Source organism: Grammomys surdaster, unplaced genomic scaffold, assembly GCF_004785775.1.
Source record: "Grammomys surdaster isolate TR1022 unplaced genomic scaffold, NIH_TR_1.0 171, whole genome shotgun sequence".
NCBI classification, from domain to species: Eukaryota; Metazoa; Chordata; class Mammalia; order Rodentia; family Muridae; genus Grammomys; species Grammomys surdaster.
In genome coordinates this window covers 3,863,634-3,884,418 of record NW_021604619.1, presented here as the reverse complement: position 1 = coordinate 3,884,418, position 20,785 = coordinate 3,863,634, and the positions used below count along the sequence as shown (strand labels likewise).

The window sequence follows — 20,785 nt, the reverse complement described above, 5'->3', positions numbered from 1 at the left end:
AGGAAGGAAGGAAGGAAGGAAGGAAGGAAGGAAGGAAGGAAGGAAGGGAGAGAGAGAGAAAGGAAGAGAGGAAGGAAGAAAGAACAGCAGTTTCTTCTATGTGGATATGATTGGAAGAGGGGCACTGAGTTCCAGAAAACTTCCTAAGTCTCCAGTGCCCTGAAATAAGATCAAAGTTTCAATAAAGGCCCAAAGATAGCATATCTAAGCAGTCCCAGGCAAAGTGTGCTCCTGCCCACCACTGACGTTAGTATCTAGGTGTAACTTTTTCCTTTAATTTTGAACTTCACTGGATGACTTCTATGGGTCAGTTTTCAGAATAAACTTATGCACAAGTAAAGACTTATTTTTCTCAGAGACGTCTTCCACACCACTCTAGATGATGAGGTTTAACTCATCCTATTGTGTCCTACATGACCTGCTTTAGTCAGAAAAGAGCTGTTGATTATTCTGAAATACAATCAGCAATGAGATCACAGGAGAAGTTTAATCTGAGCCACCTTCCTACTTTTATTCAATAAAGAGCCATTTCTTGTCCCTGAAAAACAATACAAAATATTTGCTATATTCTATGCTTGCTTAGTTTAAGACTAGGGTTAATAATCCATGTTTTTATATTTGTTTTTTGGTTATTTAAAAAAGGAGAACACTGCATTCATTATTTTCATCAAGGAAGTGTGTATGTGTGTGTGAGTGTGTGTGTGTGTGTGTGTATACAGGGGCCTCTGTGTAGAGCAAGAAGTCACTAACCCACTGTCAGAAAAACATGCTTTGTGAAGTGGTTTTTTTTTTTCCAGAAATGGAGCTGCATTTGCACAAATTGCTTCTCTCTTCCTCTCAGTGTCTCTTGTTAGCAGCAGCATGCATTTTGCATGAGAGCTGGAGGGAATAAGATGCAAACCAAGGTCAAGGACCTCAACATAGCCATCTTGTATGCACAGGGATGAAACCTACAACATTTGCTTCATTAGCTCTCTGTCCCCTACTGAGTTAACCAGCCATAGGCAATTGAAGAACTCTGAAGGTTAATTTTTTCTGCCCATAGGTAGAGTTACAGCTCAATGGACTAAGCCCTTAAAATGTTAACACTCTAAGCAAGGAATTTTAAGTGGTAAAAATGGCAGGTAGTACTGAAAGGTTAAGTGAGTTGAAAATGGGTTTAAAGCAGACTTAGTTGTCAACCCCCAACAGTTGCATAAAATATTCTAGGACTTTCACAGAGGTTACAACTTGAAACAGGTTTCAACCATGTGATTGCCAGGAACTATTAAAATAAATAGCACAAATAGGCCAATTAAATATAGATACTAACAGCTTCAAACCACAGAAGAGGAAAGGAAGCTGCCTTGTTTTTCATCTAAAAACACCCAGGTGATTTTATTAGCGATGAGAGCAAATCCATGTTTTGAAAAGCTGTATGTGGAGAAGACAAACAAAACCAATGAATTAATATTATTTCTACCCACAAGGGAGTCCTGCCCTAAGCTAGTTATTCAGTATGCTGCAATGTGCCTGTTTAATCACCTAAAGACCAGTTAGATAGAATATAATGAGGGAAGCAACTAAGGAAACAACCAAGCAGCCACCATCTTTGTATCCTGACTTTACTGGACACAGTGTAGGTGTCAGGTTACACTTCAATGGGTACTCTTGTATCTCTTCTCCTGACTTCTGTATCTTGATGGCACAGCAGAATGTGAGAACTCAGACAAGTCTTTCTGGTGACTGGCCACGTATGAAATTGTCAGTAGCAGAATGGAACTGAATGAAATATGTCAATGTGCTCACGTTGAAGGAGAAATAAACCTCAGAATGAGCTTGTCTGCTTAGAAATAAAAAACCAGACCATCATTTGCCTAATTCTAGATGAAGATTCAAAAACCAAGAGGTCTTTTACAATTATCACTGAGGATGCTGAACAAGGATTTAGAACTCTAAAAAGATCATGTATGTTACATGTCGACCTGTGCAAAAACAAGTCAGAGATACAAACAAGTGACTCAAAAAGTATATGTTCTTTGTGCTAGAAATTTTGAATGTATCTTTACACTTTTCAGTGGTTTGTTGGAAAGCAAATATATCATAGCTCGGAAAAGATAGAGCAAGCCTTCAACTGAGGAGCCTATGTCAGGCTCGCCAGTTGTCCTGGTCTAACTACTCTGTTATTAGCAACAATGAGAGAGCACTCCTGGTGTGCGGTTCACAAGATAACTTGTAATAGACCAGTACAAGTGAGAGCTTTAGAGAACGAATAAAACATCTGTAAAGAATAACTCTCTGACATTACAGATGGTAATAGAGGTGACAATGGGACAAGTCACTAGGAACAAACAGTGTCTTACTTATTCTGGCTGCTGCTGGGATGCAGATGCAAAGCTGGGTAGAGACCTTAGAATTATGAAGCTCAAGAGACTTTTTTTATTGGTTATTTTATTTATTTACATTTCAAATGTTATTCCCCTTCCCAATTTTCCCTCTGCAAACCCCTTCTCCTATCCCCCCTTCCCCCTGCTTCTATGAGAGTGCTCTCCCACGTACTCACCCACTCCCACCACACTGCCCTAGCACTCCCCTACACTGGGGCATTCAACCTCCACAGGACCAAGGGCATCCCATCCCATTGATGCCAGGGAAGGGAATCCTCTGCTACATATGCAGCTGGAGCCATAGGTCCCTCCATGTGAACTCTTTAATTGGTGGTTTAGTCCCAGTCCCTAGGTGTTCGGGGAGGGGAGGATCTGGTTGGTTGATATTGTTGTTCTTCCTATTGAGATGCAAACTGCTTCAGCTTCTTCAGTCCTTCCTCTAACACCTCCATCAGGGTCCTCATGCTCAGTCCAGTGGTTGGCTGTGAGCGTCCGAATCTGTATTGGTGATAAAGATTAAGAATGTGTCAGGATGTAAAGTGATGCTGCAGACAGTCATATGACAGACTCATTCCAAATGGGTGTTTCCCAAAGTACATTCTCATTTATAATACTAAATTCCTATTTAATTTAATTTACAGAACTTCTTTCAAATAGTTAGCAACCTCCTCGATGAAGAAAACAAGGAAAAATGGGAAGACGCACAACAGGTGAGGATGGTATTATTTTAGAATTGATGATGAAGTTAGCTAGATATGGTTCTTAAAACGTATTAACAGTCAATAGTTTGATTCTCCAAGAGTATAAAATGATCTTGGGAATCATTCTGTCCCTTTTAATCATTGTACAGAAATCAGTTCATCATCTAAGATATCAGCCCATGGAAGAAATTTTGTGTGGGCACATGAAAAGAGCGAGCATGTTTAGCTAATTTGCAACTTCCAGAAATATGTGATTTCTATGTAAATTAGCAATAGCTGTCTTTCTGGTGTAGAGACAATGGAAAACAAGACAATTTAAGAGAATACATCTCAATAGAAGTGATGTGCTATTTACTCATCAGAAAATCAACTGCATTTCATTCATGCTTCAGAGAATCTGCCTCATGTATACAGATGTGGATTCTTATTCAGTTTTTAACATAAACTCTCATAAACGATCATCTTCAAGTTTACCTCTCTGCCGTGCCTTATCTGTTAGAGAGCTTTTTACTAACTTGGCTAATTTACAAATGCTTTATCCTCTCATAGTAAACTAACATATGTACTGTAAGACTCCTAAAACAGAAAAGGTGATTTACAAGTGAACAAAGAAGTGTCATAGTTTAAAATTACTATGGGAATTTAATATATCTGAGCATGAAACTTCCTTAAGGTTTCTGGCTTATGAAAATCCCAAGCTCAAGGCATTCTTGAGAAACAGAACGAGAATTTACTGAACTTACTGAAGTAAACCATCCTCTCCTTTTTTTTATAACCATAGCTGAGGCCTTCAGAAGTGAGACATGCCCTTTATTCCATTTATGATAGGACATCCATAAATAGCATAGCATGGCCATCCTCATTATCAGGTACCAACTCTGTGCTTCTGGCCAATGCAAGGGGGAAAAAAATCACCTTTTAGTTTCAAACTTTGCTCTAGCTTCTTCTGCTCCTTTGAATTATACGCTTGTCCTTGGCCTTCATCTGGAGGGCAGCCGTGTTCCCTAGCTGTGAGGAAGTGGTGTCTTCACCTAGAATACAGCTGTCTGTCGGAGCCCAGCACATCTTTCCAGAACACTAGAGACTATTAATTAGGGACACATTTAGAATGAATGTATGATATTCTGTTTAAGACAAGGCAGGAATTTATCACATGGTATTCTTTACCGGGATGTCACATGAGCAAATAATTAGTGGTATCAGGCATTCTTGTCAATGGAAAAATCAGGAATGTTTACTGTGTATGTTTAGTTGTGATTTAGGATTAGTTCTATTCCCATTTTGATAATATATTCTCGATTGGAATGGTCTTTAATGATGTTTTTTAAATGATGGTTTGAAATTTTAAAAGAGGTTATTTTATAGCTCTTACTAAAAGTAATTACAACCACATGGTAAGCATGCATGACACATAAGGTGACTTCTTAAAATAAAAAAAAAAAAAGCAGTGTTTAAAACTTACCAAAAATAATTCTTGTGATCTCTCTCTGTCTTTGAGAAGTAGACTTAACAAGAACAATCTTGAAAATAGATCTCAATGTGAATTTAGTAAACCAAATAAATAACCCTGTCATCAGAATTTTGCCAACAAAGCACATTTCTGAAAAACATAGCCAGGCAACGCCTGCTGGTCATTCACAGCCCCAGTGAAGAAGACTCAAACTGTATTTAGATAAAGACCCTTCTTAAAATGTAGCCTTCCAAAGTGAAAGAACATATATAGGTTTGTTTTTTTATGTCTATATGTAAATTATTTACATGATAGCTATGATTATAACCCTACAATAATTCCTAATGTTGTTCATACAATGACTAATAAAATTATTAGAAGTAAATGTTTCTCACAGATATTTACAATAAATGTTTCTCCATACGGATATTAAGCTAAAAATGAAGAGTCAAATTTCTGTGTTTTTTATGTAAGCCAGGGTTTTTTATGAAAACATAAAAGTTATGTTATTTGTGTGCAGACAATCTAACAGCCATTTCGGGAGTTTTTTTTAACTTCTGGAGTGATTAATTAGTGTATCTTGTCACTTCCAAAGCTCTTGCTGTGTGACACCTGGTATCAGATTCCACTATTCATTTTAAAGCTAAGAGATGATTCCAGCTGCGGACATTTCTCCAAATAAAGTGGAGCTCACTTGTTGTTGTATTATGTAGTGTATCTTACGTTTCTAGTTATGTGTCCCATTATATGAACTTTTTATCAAACCTTACATGCTCTTATTTTTCTAGATTTATCCAGGCTCAATAGAGTTAATGCAGGTGATTGAAGATTTTATACACATTGTTGGAATGGGGATGATGGACTTTCAAAATTCATACCTAATGACTGGAAATGTAGGTAAGAAATAGGCGTATTCCTCAAAACTTTATTGAAATTAAATGCCAGAGTTTGTGCCACACATTTCAAGTGTAATGTCCTTGATTATTATCTTTAGGTATAAGTGAAGAAATATGTTGTGTAAATTTACCAGTTGTGTTATAGATAGACCAAGTCCCATGTCGATTAAATACATACCCCCATTTAAATGTGTACATTACACGGCTTTCCTTAGGGGGAGATAACCAAACATCTATTGACCCCAGGTAGATCACTAACTGCAGAACAAAACAAAATTATTTTCCCCAGATCTAATTTAGTAAATGAATCTGCTTCCTAGTTGTATTTATAAGAGCCTGCATGAGAGATTACTTACGAGAGCATGGGTAATTTAAAGGTGCAGCATCACTGAAAGACCTACCCTAACACAGATGACAACTTATGAAAGCAGCTTGCCTAGAATTCCCTTCCCAAATTGCAGGCAATTCCACTAAAAAGTCTCCTGTCTCACCCTGGGTGTTTGCTTAATGAATATAACCTGAAGAAGAGGCCTCTTGAGTCTTAAAACATCCTTAGTTTCCTACGTTGTGTAAAGATCTTCAGATTCCTGAGTCTTGTAAGGTACATTAACTACCTAAGTTTTATGATGTCCCTTCCTCCCTCCTTTCTCTTCTCTCCATGTTTCAATTTGACACAAATGTCCACTTAAGATTTCTTCCCTGGCTCTTCTGCTGCTTCTCTCCACTCTTCCATGGTGACCCTTGAACGTTGAAAGGGGTGATTTGGGTATCTCATTGGTTTTCTTTCTATTTTGAGTGAACATGGAAGTACCAGGCTGCCCAATATGAAGTTATTTTCAGCATCTTAGACAGTTATGATTGCCTTGTAGTGACGACTCTACACTGAAAATAATACATTACCCTCCAAAGAGAAAAGGCTTTGTATCAGTTACAACCTAATTTCATCATGTTCTAAAACCAAATGAAAGTGTCTCTAGCAATAAGAACTTACAATCTAATTCTACTATGCAACCAACATGTATCTCAAGGACCTTTGTGGTTTACATGGAATCAGGGAAGGTAAGATACTAATAAGAGCCAGATCTTTGCCCAGTAACCTCAGGCCTCCTGTGAGTTTCATTTTCTAACCACACAGTGTGACTTTTTTTCAGACTCTTCAATTTTTTGTTTTCACTGTTCTTCTAAATCTTTCCAAATTTGTAAAACACGTAAAGGTTAGCATTATATAATGAAACACTTTAGAGAGTATGGCCAGGACTGCAGATTGACCATTGCCATTTTAAACAAATGTCAATGTGTTTGAGGATTTAGAAGGACAAAGATCAAAAGAAAATTCTAGATTCAATACAGCATCACTTACATTAGTTGCTTTATCAGAAGAACATTATTAGATCTAGTGGTGTAGGTCTAGCCCTCTGTCCAGTCACTCTCCACTAGCACCCCCCAGCCTTCTTGTTCTGGGGTACAACTCGGTGACTACTACATATATTTCCATCCCTAACACACATGACAGGGCATGTATGCTGCTGAACACACCTCAGGATTAAGGGGAAGCAAGGGTATGATCTGTCTCGTTCCTCCCACGGCTGGAGCTGTATCCTAGAATCTGAGAAGCTCCAGGTATTTTTACTCTGGCTGCTAACTGTCCACTGGCCATACATGGCAGCTAAAGTGTCCCTTCAAAACATCTGTCTTAAATATACTCCAGCTCAATAAACATCTTGTCACATTTGCTTTTGAGTAACTTTGATAGTCTCCTTTGTTTTTCTTTCTATCACTTTAATTTTATCTACTTTAATGCTTTATAATCTCAGTTTATACATAACTCTAAATTGTCCAGATCTGCCAGAGACTCCCCTACCTTATAAGAATCAGATCCTATCATGCTGTGTAGCAAGGCCACGGAAGCATAATTCAAGCTTTAAGGGCTCTGACGAATTAATTTCTATATTCTCGTAAAACCAAGTTTCTATTAAACCAGAGGAGCTGGGCATCAAACACCCCCTGTAACATGCACATTTTGCTCACTAATGTTTTTTCTCCCATTATCATCCAGTCCCTGATACTCTTGGTGACCTCGACTGGCCAGAACTAACTGTCCCTAATGGCTTTTATGAGCCAGTCTGTCAGGCAATAATTTCCCTCATAGTGCCCTTGATTATGCAGCTTTTGTGTCAGTGAGACATGAGTAGTTTGCATTATTCCATTATTCCGTTTCTCTACCCCATGGCATTTAGACTAATTCCATCTGTGGCTACATCCCACAACCATATCAGCCAAACTTGAAAACTGTGTGTTTCTTGTTCAATAGCCTTTCACAATTAAAACAATTATTATGGTTTTCTATACTGGACGATTTGGAAGGTTCAAGTTTGTGCATTAGATCATGAATTTTCCCTTTTTATATTAAGGTTAGACAAGACATAACTTCTATCACTTTGATATCTATCTCTATCAGATTTCCCCCCAAGATTCCATGTGTAAGCATCCCACAATGGACTCTTTAGTACAGATATAACTTGTACATTTTTACCTTTACATGTAGCTGACTATAAGAAACAGCAAGCCAATATGCCCATCTCATCCTCTGGTTTCTATATCCTTCCTCCTGAATCAAAGACTAGGGCATAAAAGTAGTATCTCCACATCTGTTTACGATGTGCACTTCTTTCCTTGTGTATACAAGTTCCTTCGAGACAGAAACAGGAGACGCAGTTACAAACATCTTCTGTAACCCAAAGGAATGGCTCTACAATTGCTACCAAGCATGGTTATAATATCAAATCCTGTATAATATCTCCAGGGATCACAATATATTTTCCAGTTTAGGGGTCATTTGGAGGCTATCCTTGTCATTGAATGAGAACCTCAATACCACACAGATGAAGATAGCGATCATGGGATCTACCCATCCCAAGGTGTTCTGCTCTCAGCTCTGTATATGTCAATTGAATGCAATAACATGGCAAGGTGCACATAACTGCCACCACAGCAAGAGGATGTGTGTCCCATGTCACACATGGAAAGGTATGATTCCACATGAGAATATTGTCCCTGAACATTCCAGCCTCAGGTTCATGCCTTCTCACCCATTTTAGGAACCACGCAACTGTTCTTCCCAAACTTATCCCTGGTTCTGTGAATTTCCCGTTCAGAGTTCATTTGTGTTACATAGCTTTTCCTGAAGACACATGAACAAGTGTCATTCCAACTAAAAGTTGTTCCATGAAAGTACAACTCAGTGAGCCAGTGAGAGTTTACTGGGCTAGCTTTTGAAAATGTGGGGGAGAGGTCACTTGGAGTGTCATCAAAGGCAGCTGCATAACTGAAAAGCCCACATTTTGGGAACAATAGTCATGAAAGGTTCCCAAAACTCTGTACAACCTACAGGTGTCTCCACAGGAGACCATACCTTTCTGCAGGATATACCTGCAGCATACATAATCTTATGGCGAGACTTTTGAAAATTGTAACTTTATAATTATCCCAAGTCTTAAAAGTTTTTGCGTTCCCTTAACCTTGTAAGTTTCATTGACTTCCTGAGTCTTAGAATCTTCCCTCCTCCAACCAGCAGTAAAAATTTCAATATAAAGAAAGCAGACAACATATAATTACACACACACACACACACACACACACACACACACAAAGGCACACATGCACTCACGCTTGCACTGATGCTTCCCGCTACATGAACCTACATAAATGTCCATGGGCCCACTGTGTGTTTCTGTACGTGGTTTTGTAGAGGTTAATATATCATTATTTTGCTTTTGTTTGCCAAGTGTTCCTTCCTATCTATCAAATATAATTTAGGATATTATACATCAATGATTTAAAATAAAAACAGTGGAACCTCAGTGTCTGCCATGCATTATGTATAGGCTATTGAGTCACTTCCTTAATAAATATCCTAAACGTGTTAAGTTTCTGTGAAACATTTCAGAGTGCTTCTCAGGTACATGTGATCGTGCCACTGCTGGGGTTTTCTGAAATACCTTCCAGGATGCCATAGAATACTCAGATCTCTTTGTGGAGTCTAAAATGATGAATACGCACAAAAAACTGTACCTTATTTTAGTACTATTACCACCGCATTTCGTGAGATTCTTATGCGAAGCAAAACGCTCATACCGTGTTTTCTGCTGAACCAAGAATAACTGCATTAAGCAAATGGCGTATCTCTCTCTGCAGATAAAAATTAGTAAAGAACAAAGAAATTGTCTTCATTACTATACAAATTGATTTCATGAAGGATTAGAGTTTTATTATTTCCTTAATACTTCCTAGCCTAATGTTAACTGTGATTCAGAAAGATTTTCTTCTATTTGCCATGGTAGAATTATCTTCATATAAAGACAATGGCGCTCTGAGTAATGAGGTGTGATTATTGTTACTAATCTCAGCACTGGTCTGAAGGGTTGGAGACCTACATAAAGCACTTTTGAAAACAAAATAATAAAGTGTGTTACTAGATCAATATCAGATATTTAAAATTACTACAAAGCAGTGAGTCATAGCCCCCCTTGGGGCTGGAATGACCCTTTCACAGGAGTTACCTGAGACTATCAGAAAGCATAGATATTTATATTATGATTCATAACAGTAGCAAAATTAGTTATGAAGTAACAGGAATAATTTTATGGTTGGAAGTCACTGAAACATAAGGAGCTATAATATATAGTCACTGCACTAGGAAGGTTGAGAACCATCGCAAGGAACCAAAGGTAATTCCTTGTCAAGTATGTTTAAATTTTGTCTTACTATAGGCTGTTTCAGAATAATATCGTATCAAATTATCTATAGTAGGAGTTTTATTAGCGGCAAAGTGTAGTGTCCAGAATTTAAACATAAGTAAATACTTATACATTTATCTTGTTTTACTATTATTCTATGATAGAATGTTTTGTATATCTCATTTACAATACAAAAATTCCAAATTACTGGCTGACCACTGATATGAAATGTTAGGTATCACTGATTTGCCTCCAAGTACTGCCTAGACTCTTATTGTAGTTTGGTGGCTGTAACTGGGAGCTATCCTGTACCAATAGGGATTTCCCAAGGTTTACCTACTAGTGTCAAATTGCGTAATATGGGTTATTGTTGAATGTTCTGGAATGATGTGCCAGAAGTTAGAATCCTTAATGTATTAACTGATTTCTAAAACCTTGCTGTTGAAAATGATAGTCTTAAAGTTAAAAATGATAGTCTTAAGGCTGAGAAAGATAAGTTATGCTTAAAATCATGACCTTAATTTATCAAGAGAAAAAGGTTACATGTTCTAATTAGCTTGGTGGCAAAGCAGCCAGTATGCCTTGCAATAGTTTTCTTCCAAAACAATTTCAGTAAAAAGTTTCAACACATCTTCAATTTAAAAAAAAGTCTCCATGAATATCACTAGCTGGCAAATGGAGATTTATACTTTTCTAAAACTTATATGATTGGGAGAATGTAAAGAGAATATCCAAATATAGTCAATTTTTCAAAAGATGTATATCCACACCTTTAATGTGCCATTGGGAAAAATAATTTTATAAAAACAGTAAAGCTAAAGTAAATTTTGCTTCTCCCCCAGGAAGTTTCATGTGTCAGCTCAACATTCATTTAAGATGTAATTTTTACAATACCTTCAAGTAATGTATAAAATTTATTCACCTTATGAAGACTAGTTTATTTATTTATTTTTACTATGGAGCAATTATCAAATGTATGTGTCATCCTCACTGAGGGGCCAAGCTAATCTTTTCATCATTCCAATTTTAATGTATGTGTTGCCGAAGCATGCAGAAGAATAGTCTGTTCATTATAATTAGTTGTTTTACTTTTTGACTTAGAACTAGAAATGTTTCCATTGACCTGAATCCAAAGATCAGTAATAAGTTATATATTGTTAGCTTATGGATTACTCTCAGTTTTAAAAAAAGTTATCACTAACTAAGCAAGTTAATAATTTTTCTCAATTTTCTGTGAGATTGGCTTCACTTCTCTTCTGGCATTTTTGGGCACCAGACATTCATATGTGCATAGATATAAATACAGACAAAGTATCCATACATATCATTATTTAAATCTTAAATAATTACATAAACAAATAAATACTTTATATGCTTTGCATGTTCCATTATAAACCAAATGCTAAAAATGAACTATTTAAAATATGTTTGTATTTCAAGACTATTTTGCTTCAGTTAATGTTCAAAACATTAAATTATTCAATAAAGAAGAATGAGAAAATTAAAAAAGAAAGATTCCTAAAAAAAGAATCATTTGATCATTTATGATAGACTTTGAAGGTTTGATGAGGTTTTTTTTACCATTCAAGATGAAAGGAAGCAATTAGCAAGCAGATGGTTACATTGCACACCATTGTTTTTATCAAAGATGATAAAGAGATGCCTTGCTTAGCCTTTAAAAATATTCCTTTACCTATAACTCCAGCTTTAGAGAATCAGTGCCCTCTTCTGGCTTCACGGATATCTGCATGCGTATGGTACATACACATATACTCAGGACCACATGAATACATATAAAGGAGAAGAGATAAACCTCTAAAGCAAAACCTTGTTACATTCTAGAATTATCTGGGAAGACAATTTTGGTTGAAGAATTACCTCACACACATACACACACACACACACACACAACACAGTAGGGTTGCACACACACACACACACACAACACAGTAGGGTTTCCCATTTTTTATTTGATATAGGATGTCACAGAATGGCACTATTCCCTAGATAGCAGGTCTTGAACTGTAGAAGAGAGGTAAATAAGCTTATGGCTCCCTGCCAGCCAGCCAGCATGCAGCATGTTCTGGCTTCTGTTACATATCTTTGGCTATGGAGTGAGTTTCTTGGTCAGAGTTAGGGCTCTGTAGAACAGCAAGTAAGTGTGCCTTCAAAAACCACATGGACTCCTGCCTTGACTTCCCTCAATTGTAGACTATAAATTGGAATTTTAAACTAAAGGAAACCTTTTGTTTCCTAAGATGCTTTAGATCAGGATATCTTATCACAGCAGCACAGAGAACTAAGACAGATAAATGTCTAGAATGAGATTGAGTTTAAAATATAAGCACTGTGTTTTGATTAAAAAAAAACAACATCACTATTTATGGAAGTAAAGAAAAATATGAGAGCCATTATGAGACAAGTTTCTGAATTCTAAGGACAATTTAGAATCACCGAAGCTTGACTTGGTAAGAATCCTGCTCTGGTAGGGAAGCTCTCAGAGCAGAAAATAGAGCTACAGCTACTGAGAAAGACTGCAAACATAATTAGTGTGAATGGAGATAAAGGGCTCTTAACTGCAATCAGTGTGTGACATAACGAAGAATTGAATTAGTAAAGTATGAATAAAATCCAAATGTGGGAATGAATTTGAGATTCTCTCTGAGGTTGGAATTGGTTGGATTCCATAACTAGTGGTACAGGGAGAAATTGAGACTATTATTTATTCTGAAAGCATTTGGAACCATCTTTCACATACCGATATTTAGAAAATGCCCATCCCCAAGTGACAACCAAGAATGAGACCTTGGATTTTAGCACAAAAACTCAAATCAATAAACATAGACGGTGATCAACCGCACAGAAATAAGGATTGGAGCTGTGTATGTGTTTTCAATGATCAAGACAGCATTGTGATATAAAAAGAAGAGAATAACGAGGACCCACAAACTCTGAAAATAATTGGGGCAAGTGTCAGAGAATAAGTGGTTAGAGTTAGTTTATACAAGCATTGCCTGGATATGGAAAAAGAGTTACTGTCAAATAATGAACACCCAAAATAATGTGTATATTAATATTTACCTCTAATAAGTTTAGTGTTACAGGTGTTTTTAAATATGTGATTATTAATGGCATGATTTAAAAATTTTAAGAAAAAGTACAGACACAGTAAAAAAGGTATACATTTCCATGTTCTGGGTTGCTTCCGTGGTCATATCCTTAAGTGTTGATTCAGCTGTCTGCAAGAAGTACACCACATTCTACTGTGCCACAACCGTTCGTAGGAAGTACTCAGTGTCAGACATACAGGGAATGTTTTTAAGCCTGACAATATCTTCAAATACTGAATGTTCGGATACCCACTCAACTGTAAGCAATTTCAAGTGTTCCTGAAGTACACAATTCTTGAAAATATAGATCCATGTCTTCCCCAGGACACCAGGAACGTAGGTGTCTCACATACACTAACGTAAATACATATTTTTCTTCGTCAAGTTAAATATCATGGTTTATTCTTGATTTAGAAATGTAGATTAGTGTGCTTTTCTGAATGAACAACCATATTTCTGAATTGAACCTGAATAAAGACATACAATTTTAACCTGTTTCCCTTCCACAATGCTTTTTTCATCAACAGAAACTCTGCCATTTCTAAATTTTACAGTGAAATCTAATAACCACTTTGGTCCTCAATTGAGGAGGAACAGCAGTTCAATCTGCTGCTGCAGGCTGTGAGCAAGGCCTGACTTCTCCTTCTGAGCTGAGTTTCTGCTCTCACTGCCTAGCTTTGCGCTTCACCCATCTCTATCACTGGCTCAGCTTCCTTTCTTAAAAATACACACCTTGACGCCAAACCCCCCAAATAAAAAAATTTGCATATTTTGTATTACTGATGTCAGTTCAGTTAGCTAGAGAGGGGTAGGGGTTAAACATGTAAGGATCTCTCTCACCTCCTAGCCCTTTACCAGTCTCCCTAGACACATGAAATAAATAATTTTCCTTAAGTCAGAAAGAAAAAATATTTAACTACTAGTTTCTTTCTATAGTACTTTCATACAGCTGCTGTTGAGAAAGTACTTCAAAAGTCTTTTGAAACTAAGATGTTGAGTGATATCAACACCGAATTATTTGATTATTTTGTTTTTATTTAATATGAATTATTATGGAATATTGACTTATCCACTTATTCCAAGTGTCTTGGAATAGAAACAATGAATAGGTGCACAAATTTTTTTGTCAAAGTTTCTGTGTTTATAAGCAATACCAACAACCAAGGGATTAGAGATAGACTCTAGTACACCTAGCTAAGAACTCCAATTTACGTGTTTCCCAGGCCCAGTACAGTAGGTCATTAATGATTCACATATTTAATTCACTTTATACTGTCTCAGTCTTTCATTAACTACACGTCATGTTCTGTTCTTGGTTCTCAGGCTCTGTCAGAGAATGCATTTGACAAAGCTCTTGCTCTTGTGGAATTGTGAAATTTATGTTTCATATTAATGAGACACATGTCAAGCGAAGACCCTCCAATATACCCAATGATTATAATTGCTAGGGAAGAGAAATAAAGCAATCTATCCGGTTTTGAAATACTGAGTGAAGACAGAGATCCCATTTAATGATGAAAGGTCAGTAAAGGCATTCTGACCAAATATTCAAATTGGCATAAAAGCTCAGGGAGAATCGGAACCACAGTGGCATGTGTAGGCAGAACATTTCGAATGGAACAAGAGTAGTCTATAAAGACCCTGGTGTACCCAAGTGCGTTGTATACTGGAGCAATGGGAGTACTCTAAGAATGTTGAAGAGACTGTGCATGATCATGCGAGCAGGACTGCCAAAGAGGAAACACGAAGGGAGATTGGGAACACATTTAACTGGATTTAAAAATAAGCGAAAAAAAAAATGAGTGCAGATTTGAGCGGAAAACAGCATAATAGGATCTGTCTTTTAGTGGATTTATTATGACTACAAAATGGAAAATGATAGGCTGTATGGGAGGTGAGAGGGTGCAGCTGAGATCATTCAGAAGACACAGAGGGTTGGAGTAAATGACACTGGAAATGGTATGAAGTTGAGAGTTGATCTGGAAGATTTTACTAACAATTTAGACCAGCAGTGAACAAAAAAGGATGTTCTTTGTTTGGCACCATGATGCATTTCAGCTGCTGTGGATGCTGATGCAGGAAGATTTCATGAGCCTGGGTATTCAAGCTTATCTAAATAAAACAAGAAACACAAAATAAGGTTCGAGGACATTTCTTTGTAGCTGCTCTAGGACAGTTTACATCAAAAAATCTATTAGGTAACTATTCAAGTGACTCCAAAGTTAGGATTTCAAAAAGTGTATATGTATGTTTGTGTGCATATGTGTGTATGTGTGTGTGTGTGCATGTGTGCAGGTGTGAGTGTGTATTGTGTTAACCATCTACTAAAAGCTGGCATATGAAAGCAACCTCAAAAACATAAATATCTCGTAAATATAAAAAGCCACATATGGAGTGTTGAGTGTAGTTCCGGGTCAGTGATCAGAAAAGTCACTTCTTTCCTTGTAAAATGTTGTTATAATTTTCTGTGAGGAATTCTTTGTTTGTTTCTTATATCATATGTTCTTCACTATTCAATAAAAAAACAAAAAAGAAAACAAAACAAAATTCCTTAGTTAGGAACAGGCACAATAAACAGACATCAAATACAGACACATCAGACACACACAACAGACAGGAACAGAGACTGACCACAGACCACAACCTATAGGCAGACGGAAGCTGTGTTTCTTCATTTACACAGGAGTTCTTACTCCTACAGCCTATTCTAACTTCATTGCTGTTCTCAGCAAGACTGACCAGTTTGATCATGGAAGCCACACCATCCTACCTCCGTTCCATCCTCTGAATCCTGAGACAATCATCATAAAATAATTTTATAAAACTGTGCCTCACATTCAACTGGTAGTTAAACAATGAAGCAAACATGTTTTTCCCAATGATATTGAACTTAAATAAGCTACATTTAATCCGAAATGTTGGTGTATCTTCTTATATTTATGTCATGGATTGTCCATAACAGAAGAACTCTTAAAAATCAACTGTTCCCAACTTGGAGCTGGTTAACAGTATTATACTTTGTATTTTGTAACATTTTCTATTTAAAAATATTTAAAAATTAAGAGCTTGTGAAAGTTTGATGCATAATTAAAAGACATTTTTTAAAGTATTTTATCCTTTCAGTTTCAAAATATTATCTCCTACAGGACTATTGTCACAGTTAGAAATCTAGACCTTAATATAGAAAACATTAATCAAGTTATCATGTTGCAATATCCGTAGGCCTCTAATATCTTATAAGTAAATTGGCATGAAAAGTAGTTACATAAGGATCTATGCTTATATAATCTGTTTTATGTAGTTATGTTCAAGAACACAATTATTCATCAACTTATTATTCAATAATATTTTTGTTGCTGAAAGTCTTTAAAGCACTTGTCTTGTTTTAAATAGCCTAAATCTCCTAAACTTTTCTACATGATCCTGATATTCCAACTTCTAATCCGAACAACTGCTCTGCTGTGACTATCTTATGTACTCGTTCCTAAATTATTATTTAATAATTTTTAACTACTATTTCCTCATGTGCCTTGCCACCGAGAAATATTACAAAGTTTTGGAATGTCTTCTTTGAGGTACTTCAGGTTCATGTCATTTGAGTACACATTTTAATGTCAATTACAAAGCATCAGATAGAGACGAGCATTTAAAAGCTCTCTTTCCTGAAAAGTTTTTCTCATTTGATTCCAATGGATAGAAAACATTTTCTATTCATTTCCTCCTCATTTCTTATGCTATCCTAACAAAAGTTCAGGTCATGCTCTATAAGAGTTCCCAAATTAATTGAGTTCAGGTGTTTATGATGCTGTTTGTCTTTCCTGCCTCGTTGTAGGTTTGTGATGGGCACTCACATGGTTTGTCTTATGGCAGTGATTTGTCTTCAGAATAAGTGAATTTTCCTTTGCATCTCAGTAATTTAAAGTTAAAGGCAATCACTCTCCAAACTACTTCTATTATATTAAGAATTTCAGGCAAGTTTTCTTTCTTAAAAATATGATCCTTGGATAACTTATGCATATTTTCTGTTGTAAACATCATTGTTAAGTTATTCCTGACCACTTGCTTTCTTTTGTAGTAGTAGTCTTCATAAATACTTATTTCATTAAAAATTTTTAACTGTTTCTTGCCTAATTATCCATACCTTTAATATGGATATAAATTTTCCTATTATAAATGTTTTATATCACATCTTAGCCAAGGAACTGTTATGAACCTATTCTCATTCAGTTTTGACTCTTACAGCTGCCATTTCACATAGGATGGGTTGCTATAGGAACAACTTTCTGTCCCTACCACATAGTCTTTATTTTGTATTTATTTATTCTTTAATTGTTTAATTGTATAAGCATTATTGTTAAAAACCTTGTATTAAAACAATCATCACACTAAAATTAACCAGATTCAAAATCTATACATCTCAATAAAATTGAGATTATACATCTCAATAAAATTTAGATGTTTGTATGTTCACCATTGGATATTTTGTTACACACTTACCTACACTAAGGTAAACATCTTGATCTCTATAACACAAGGACACACAAACCCCAGTTTATAATATCAGCACTAGAGAATGCATAAAAATTACCAAGGCCTTTGAAAAAACAATGAAAAAATAACCTAGAAATTTTCATGTCTATCAAAGGCATGCTTGCCTATGAGGAAAAAAAAATTCTTTAGCGTTTAGGAGGGGGTTCATGTAACAGAGATGGTGAAGTTCATATTTAAGTGTTCTGGGTAGTTATCTTTTAATAGGGAATAATAACCTCAGGATTAAATTTTCTGATAGACCATAGGAGAATTCTTGATTTTCTTATACATTGACACATACACCTAGCCATAAAAGTCTTCAGTTTGATTGTCTGCAGTGTCCACAATGAAGCTACTGAGGAACTTTTAGCATTTGAAAGCTATGAAGAGGGACTATGCAGGAGGGGTAGCTTTGATCTTCAGTTAAAGAGATCTTCCAGGGCCTCCAGCCCGGGAAACTTTCTGACAGGGGAGTGAGGAAAAAGGCCATTGGGGACATGGGATGGCTTTTTATTTCAGTGGAGAACTTCTCTGTAAAAGTTATCAAAATCATAGGCTTTTCCGTGGTGAGTTCTTTCCTTTTGTTTATGGTTAATTCCTTTAAAAACCGGTAGATTCACTCGTGTGTATAAACGGAAAGATGCAGTCTAAAGCCTTCCGGAAGCAAGACTTAAATTTTTGAACTGTTCTGGTCTCTACTGGTTTATCTGATAAAGTAAGGATTCAGAATTATTTAAAGTGGTATATTGTATCCTTCCTTGCAATTTTGTTCTTCAACTGAAAGGATGTTACCGTGCGTGCCACTATGAAAGCTAATCCTGTTTGAGCTGTTTCTATGGAAATAATTGTTCATCTCTACGACAATGGTAGTCTGACTCTGTAATAATAACCATGTAAAGAACAGAGGCAACGAGTCCCTCATAAAAGTTTATGTCTGTTTTGTTTTTTGTTTTTTGTTTTTTGTTTTTTGTTTTTTTCCTATTTTCATGTGTCTCTGGCTTTCAAAATGCTTTCTTGCTTTATTTGGCTGTACCAAGAAACCTGTGCTAACTTAGTTCTCTTCACCAAAATACCCTTGACTCAGTGTGAGGCTTTGATCTAAATTTGCAAACAGAAAAACAGACTCAGATTAGAAACCAACAGTCTTCTGTCCTAGCAGGTGGGGAGGGGAGCAGAGATACTATTCTGTAGCTTTCCAAAAATGCTGGCCAGGTATAAAAGTACACTCCTATAATCTCAGAACTTCAGACGTTGAGCCAAGATGATAGGGCATTCAGTGTCATCGCGAGCTACATAACAAGACCATGTCCAATAAAAAATATATAGTAATAAGATAAATTGTACTGGCTTTCAATCATTACACATGGCTAATCCCATTCAGTGACTAACACGAGTCACTCGTCGTTAAATATCTCTAATGCTACTCTCAGAATAAAGTAAAATAAAATGAAATAAAATAACTTCCCTGAGGGGTTACTGCCATGATTCTATGTTAAATATATTTGATAGCTGGAAAGTAATAGGGCCTTAATTTTGTCGTACACAAAGAGGAACAATTATAGGTTTTCCTACTGACTGGTATGTAACTATAGTGATATTATTCCAGTCCCTCTGACTGTAGTCTCTTCCCCTAGAAAACTTTAAAATAGCTACTAAAATTTGCTGCCCTGTATTGCTAATTCCTCAACCTAGAATTGACCTTAATACTTGCATGTAATTTAAACAGTATAAAGGCAAAAAAGGAGGAGGAGAGATGGGATAGGGGATTAATGGGGTGGGGGGATCGGGAAGGGAGATGGCATCTGAAATGTAAATAAATAAAATATTGAATAAAAAAGAAAGGAGAAAAAGAAAGGAAAAAATATAAATATTATACTTCGTACACACTTTAGAATGAGGAAAATAATGTTATACATCTAGGCAGATATTATAAAAATCAAAATAATGTGCTGTGTGGTTTAGATGGCCCAATTGCCTTCTGGAGTGTAATGACAGTAAACTCCCGTAAGAATTTCAATGGCACTTGGTATCTGAAGGAAGGACTCGTCTTGTCTGTGCATTTATATGTCATGAGTCAAATTGCAGCTCCCCTGAATTATTTTTAGAAGACAGTATTTTCTGACTTGATGATATCTAAACCTTTGTCTGCCAAATGTTATTGTTTGTTTTATATATGTGTCAAATAGCCCTATCATCTGCAGAATTTATAAATGTCTTATTGTCCCTGGTTCTTAAGGTTTCTTCTATAGTTGGAAGAATTTTGGAAGCTTTTGAAACCTACAAAATTTTCTCCTGTCTATGTGTTAGTGAGGCTCTGCCTTCCTTAGCTTCAGAGACAAGGCAAAATCAGGGACATTCTAGACGATTTGACCATAGACAACAATCAATTTTTTCTGTATGAAAATAATAACTTCATATTATAAATAGTTTCCCATAATGCTCACATGGTTTCTCTGCAAATTGTATCCCAGTGTTACAAGGTCAGTAAACTCGCTGTTTCTCATAGATACATCCCCAGAACCAATAACTGTGCTTTGCATAGAATTGGAGCTCAATGAGTATTTGCTGAATAAATGATTTCTCCATGCTATTGAATTGTCAACATTCTCCATCCTGGAAAACTTATTCATGCCTATAAGTCAACCTTTAGTTCTAACCTGAAGCATCCAATTTATATTTGTATATTCTAAATATGATCAATTTCTAGACCAGGCTTTTCTCACTTACAAGATCATTTTCAGCCTTATATCCTACCTAAATACTCTACCTTCTGAATATGGTCTCACTATTAGTATTAACATAATATAATAAATGTTCTCATGTCTTACCATTTCTCTATTCAGAATGTCCTTTCTTTTTTTTTTTTCTTCACTCTGTACTATTCTGATGCCGTTGGAACATTATTAGCATTTAACTAGTCCCTGGACCACCGTAGGCAGAGTATCCTTCCTCTTCATCCTCTCCTCCTCCTCCTCTCCTCCTTCTCCTCCTCCTCC

At 36.2% G+C, this 20,785-nt stretch overlaps 1 protein-coding gene and 1 non-coding gene across 2 annotated transcripts in view; one reads left to right on the top strand and one right to left on the bottom strand.

Moving 5' to 3' along the window:
- Adgrb3 (adhesion G protein-coupled receptor B3) overlaps positions 1-20,785 on the top strand; it is a 691,333-nt gene that overhangs the window by 335,694 nt on the left and 334,854 nt on the right. The window contains exons 11-12 of the mRNA XM_028767232.1: positions 3,008-3,076; positions 5,306-5,414. Coding sequence (XP_028623065.1) covers positions 3,008-3,076; positions 5,306-5,414 — 178 coding nt within the window. The remainder of the gene's footprint in view (positions 1-3,007; positions 3,077-5,305; positions 5,415-20,785) is intronic.
- Positions 11,100-11,201, bottom strand: LOC114621063. Its single transcript, XR_003711387.1, has one exon. It is a non-coding gene; the product is annotated as a U6 spliceosomal RNA (small nuclear RNA).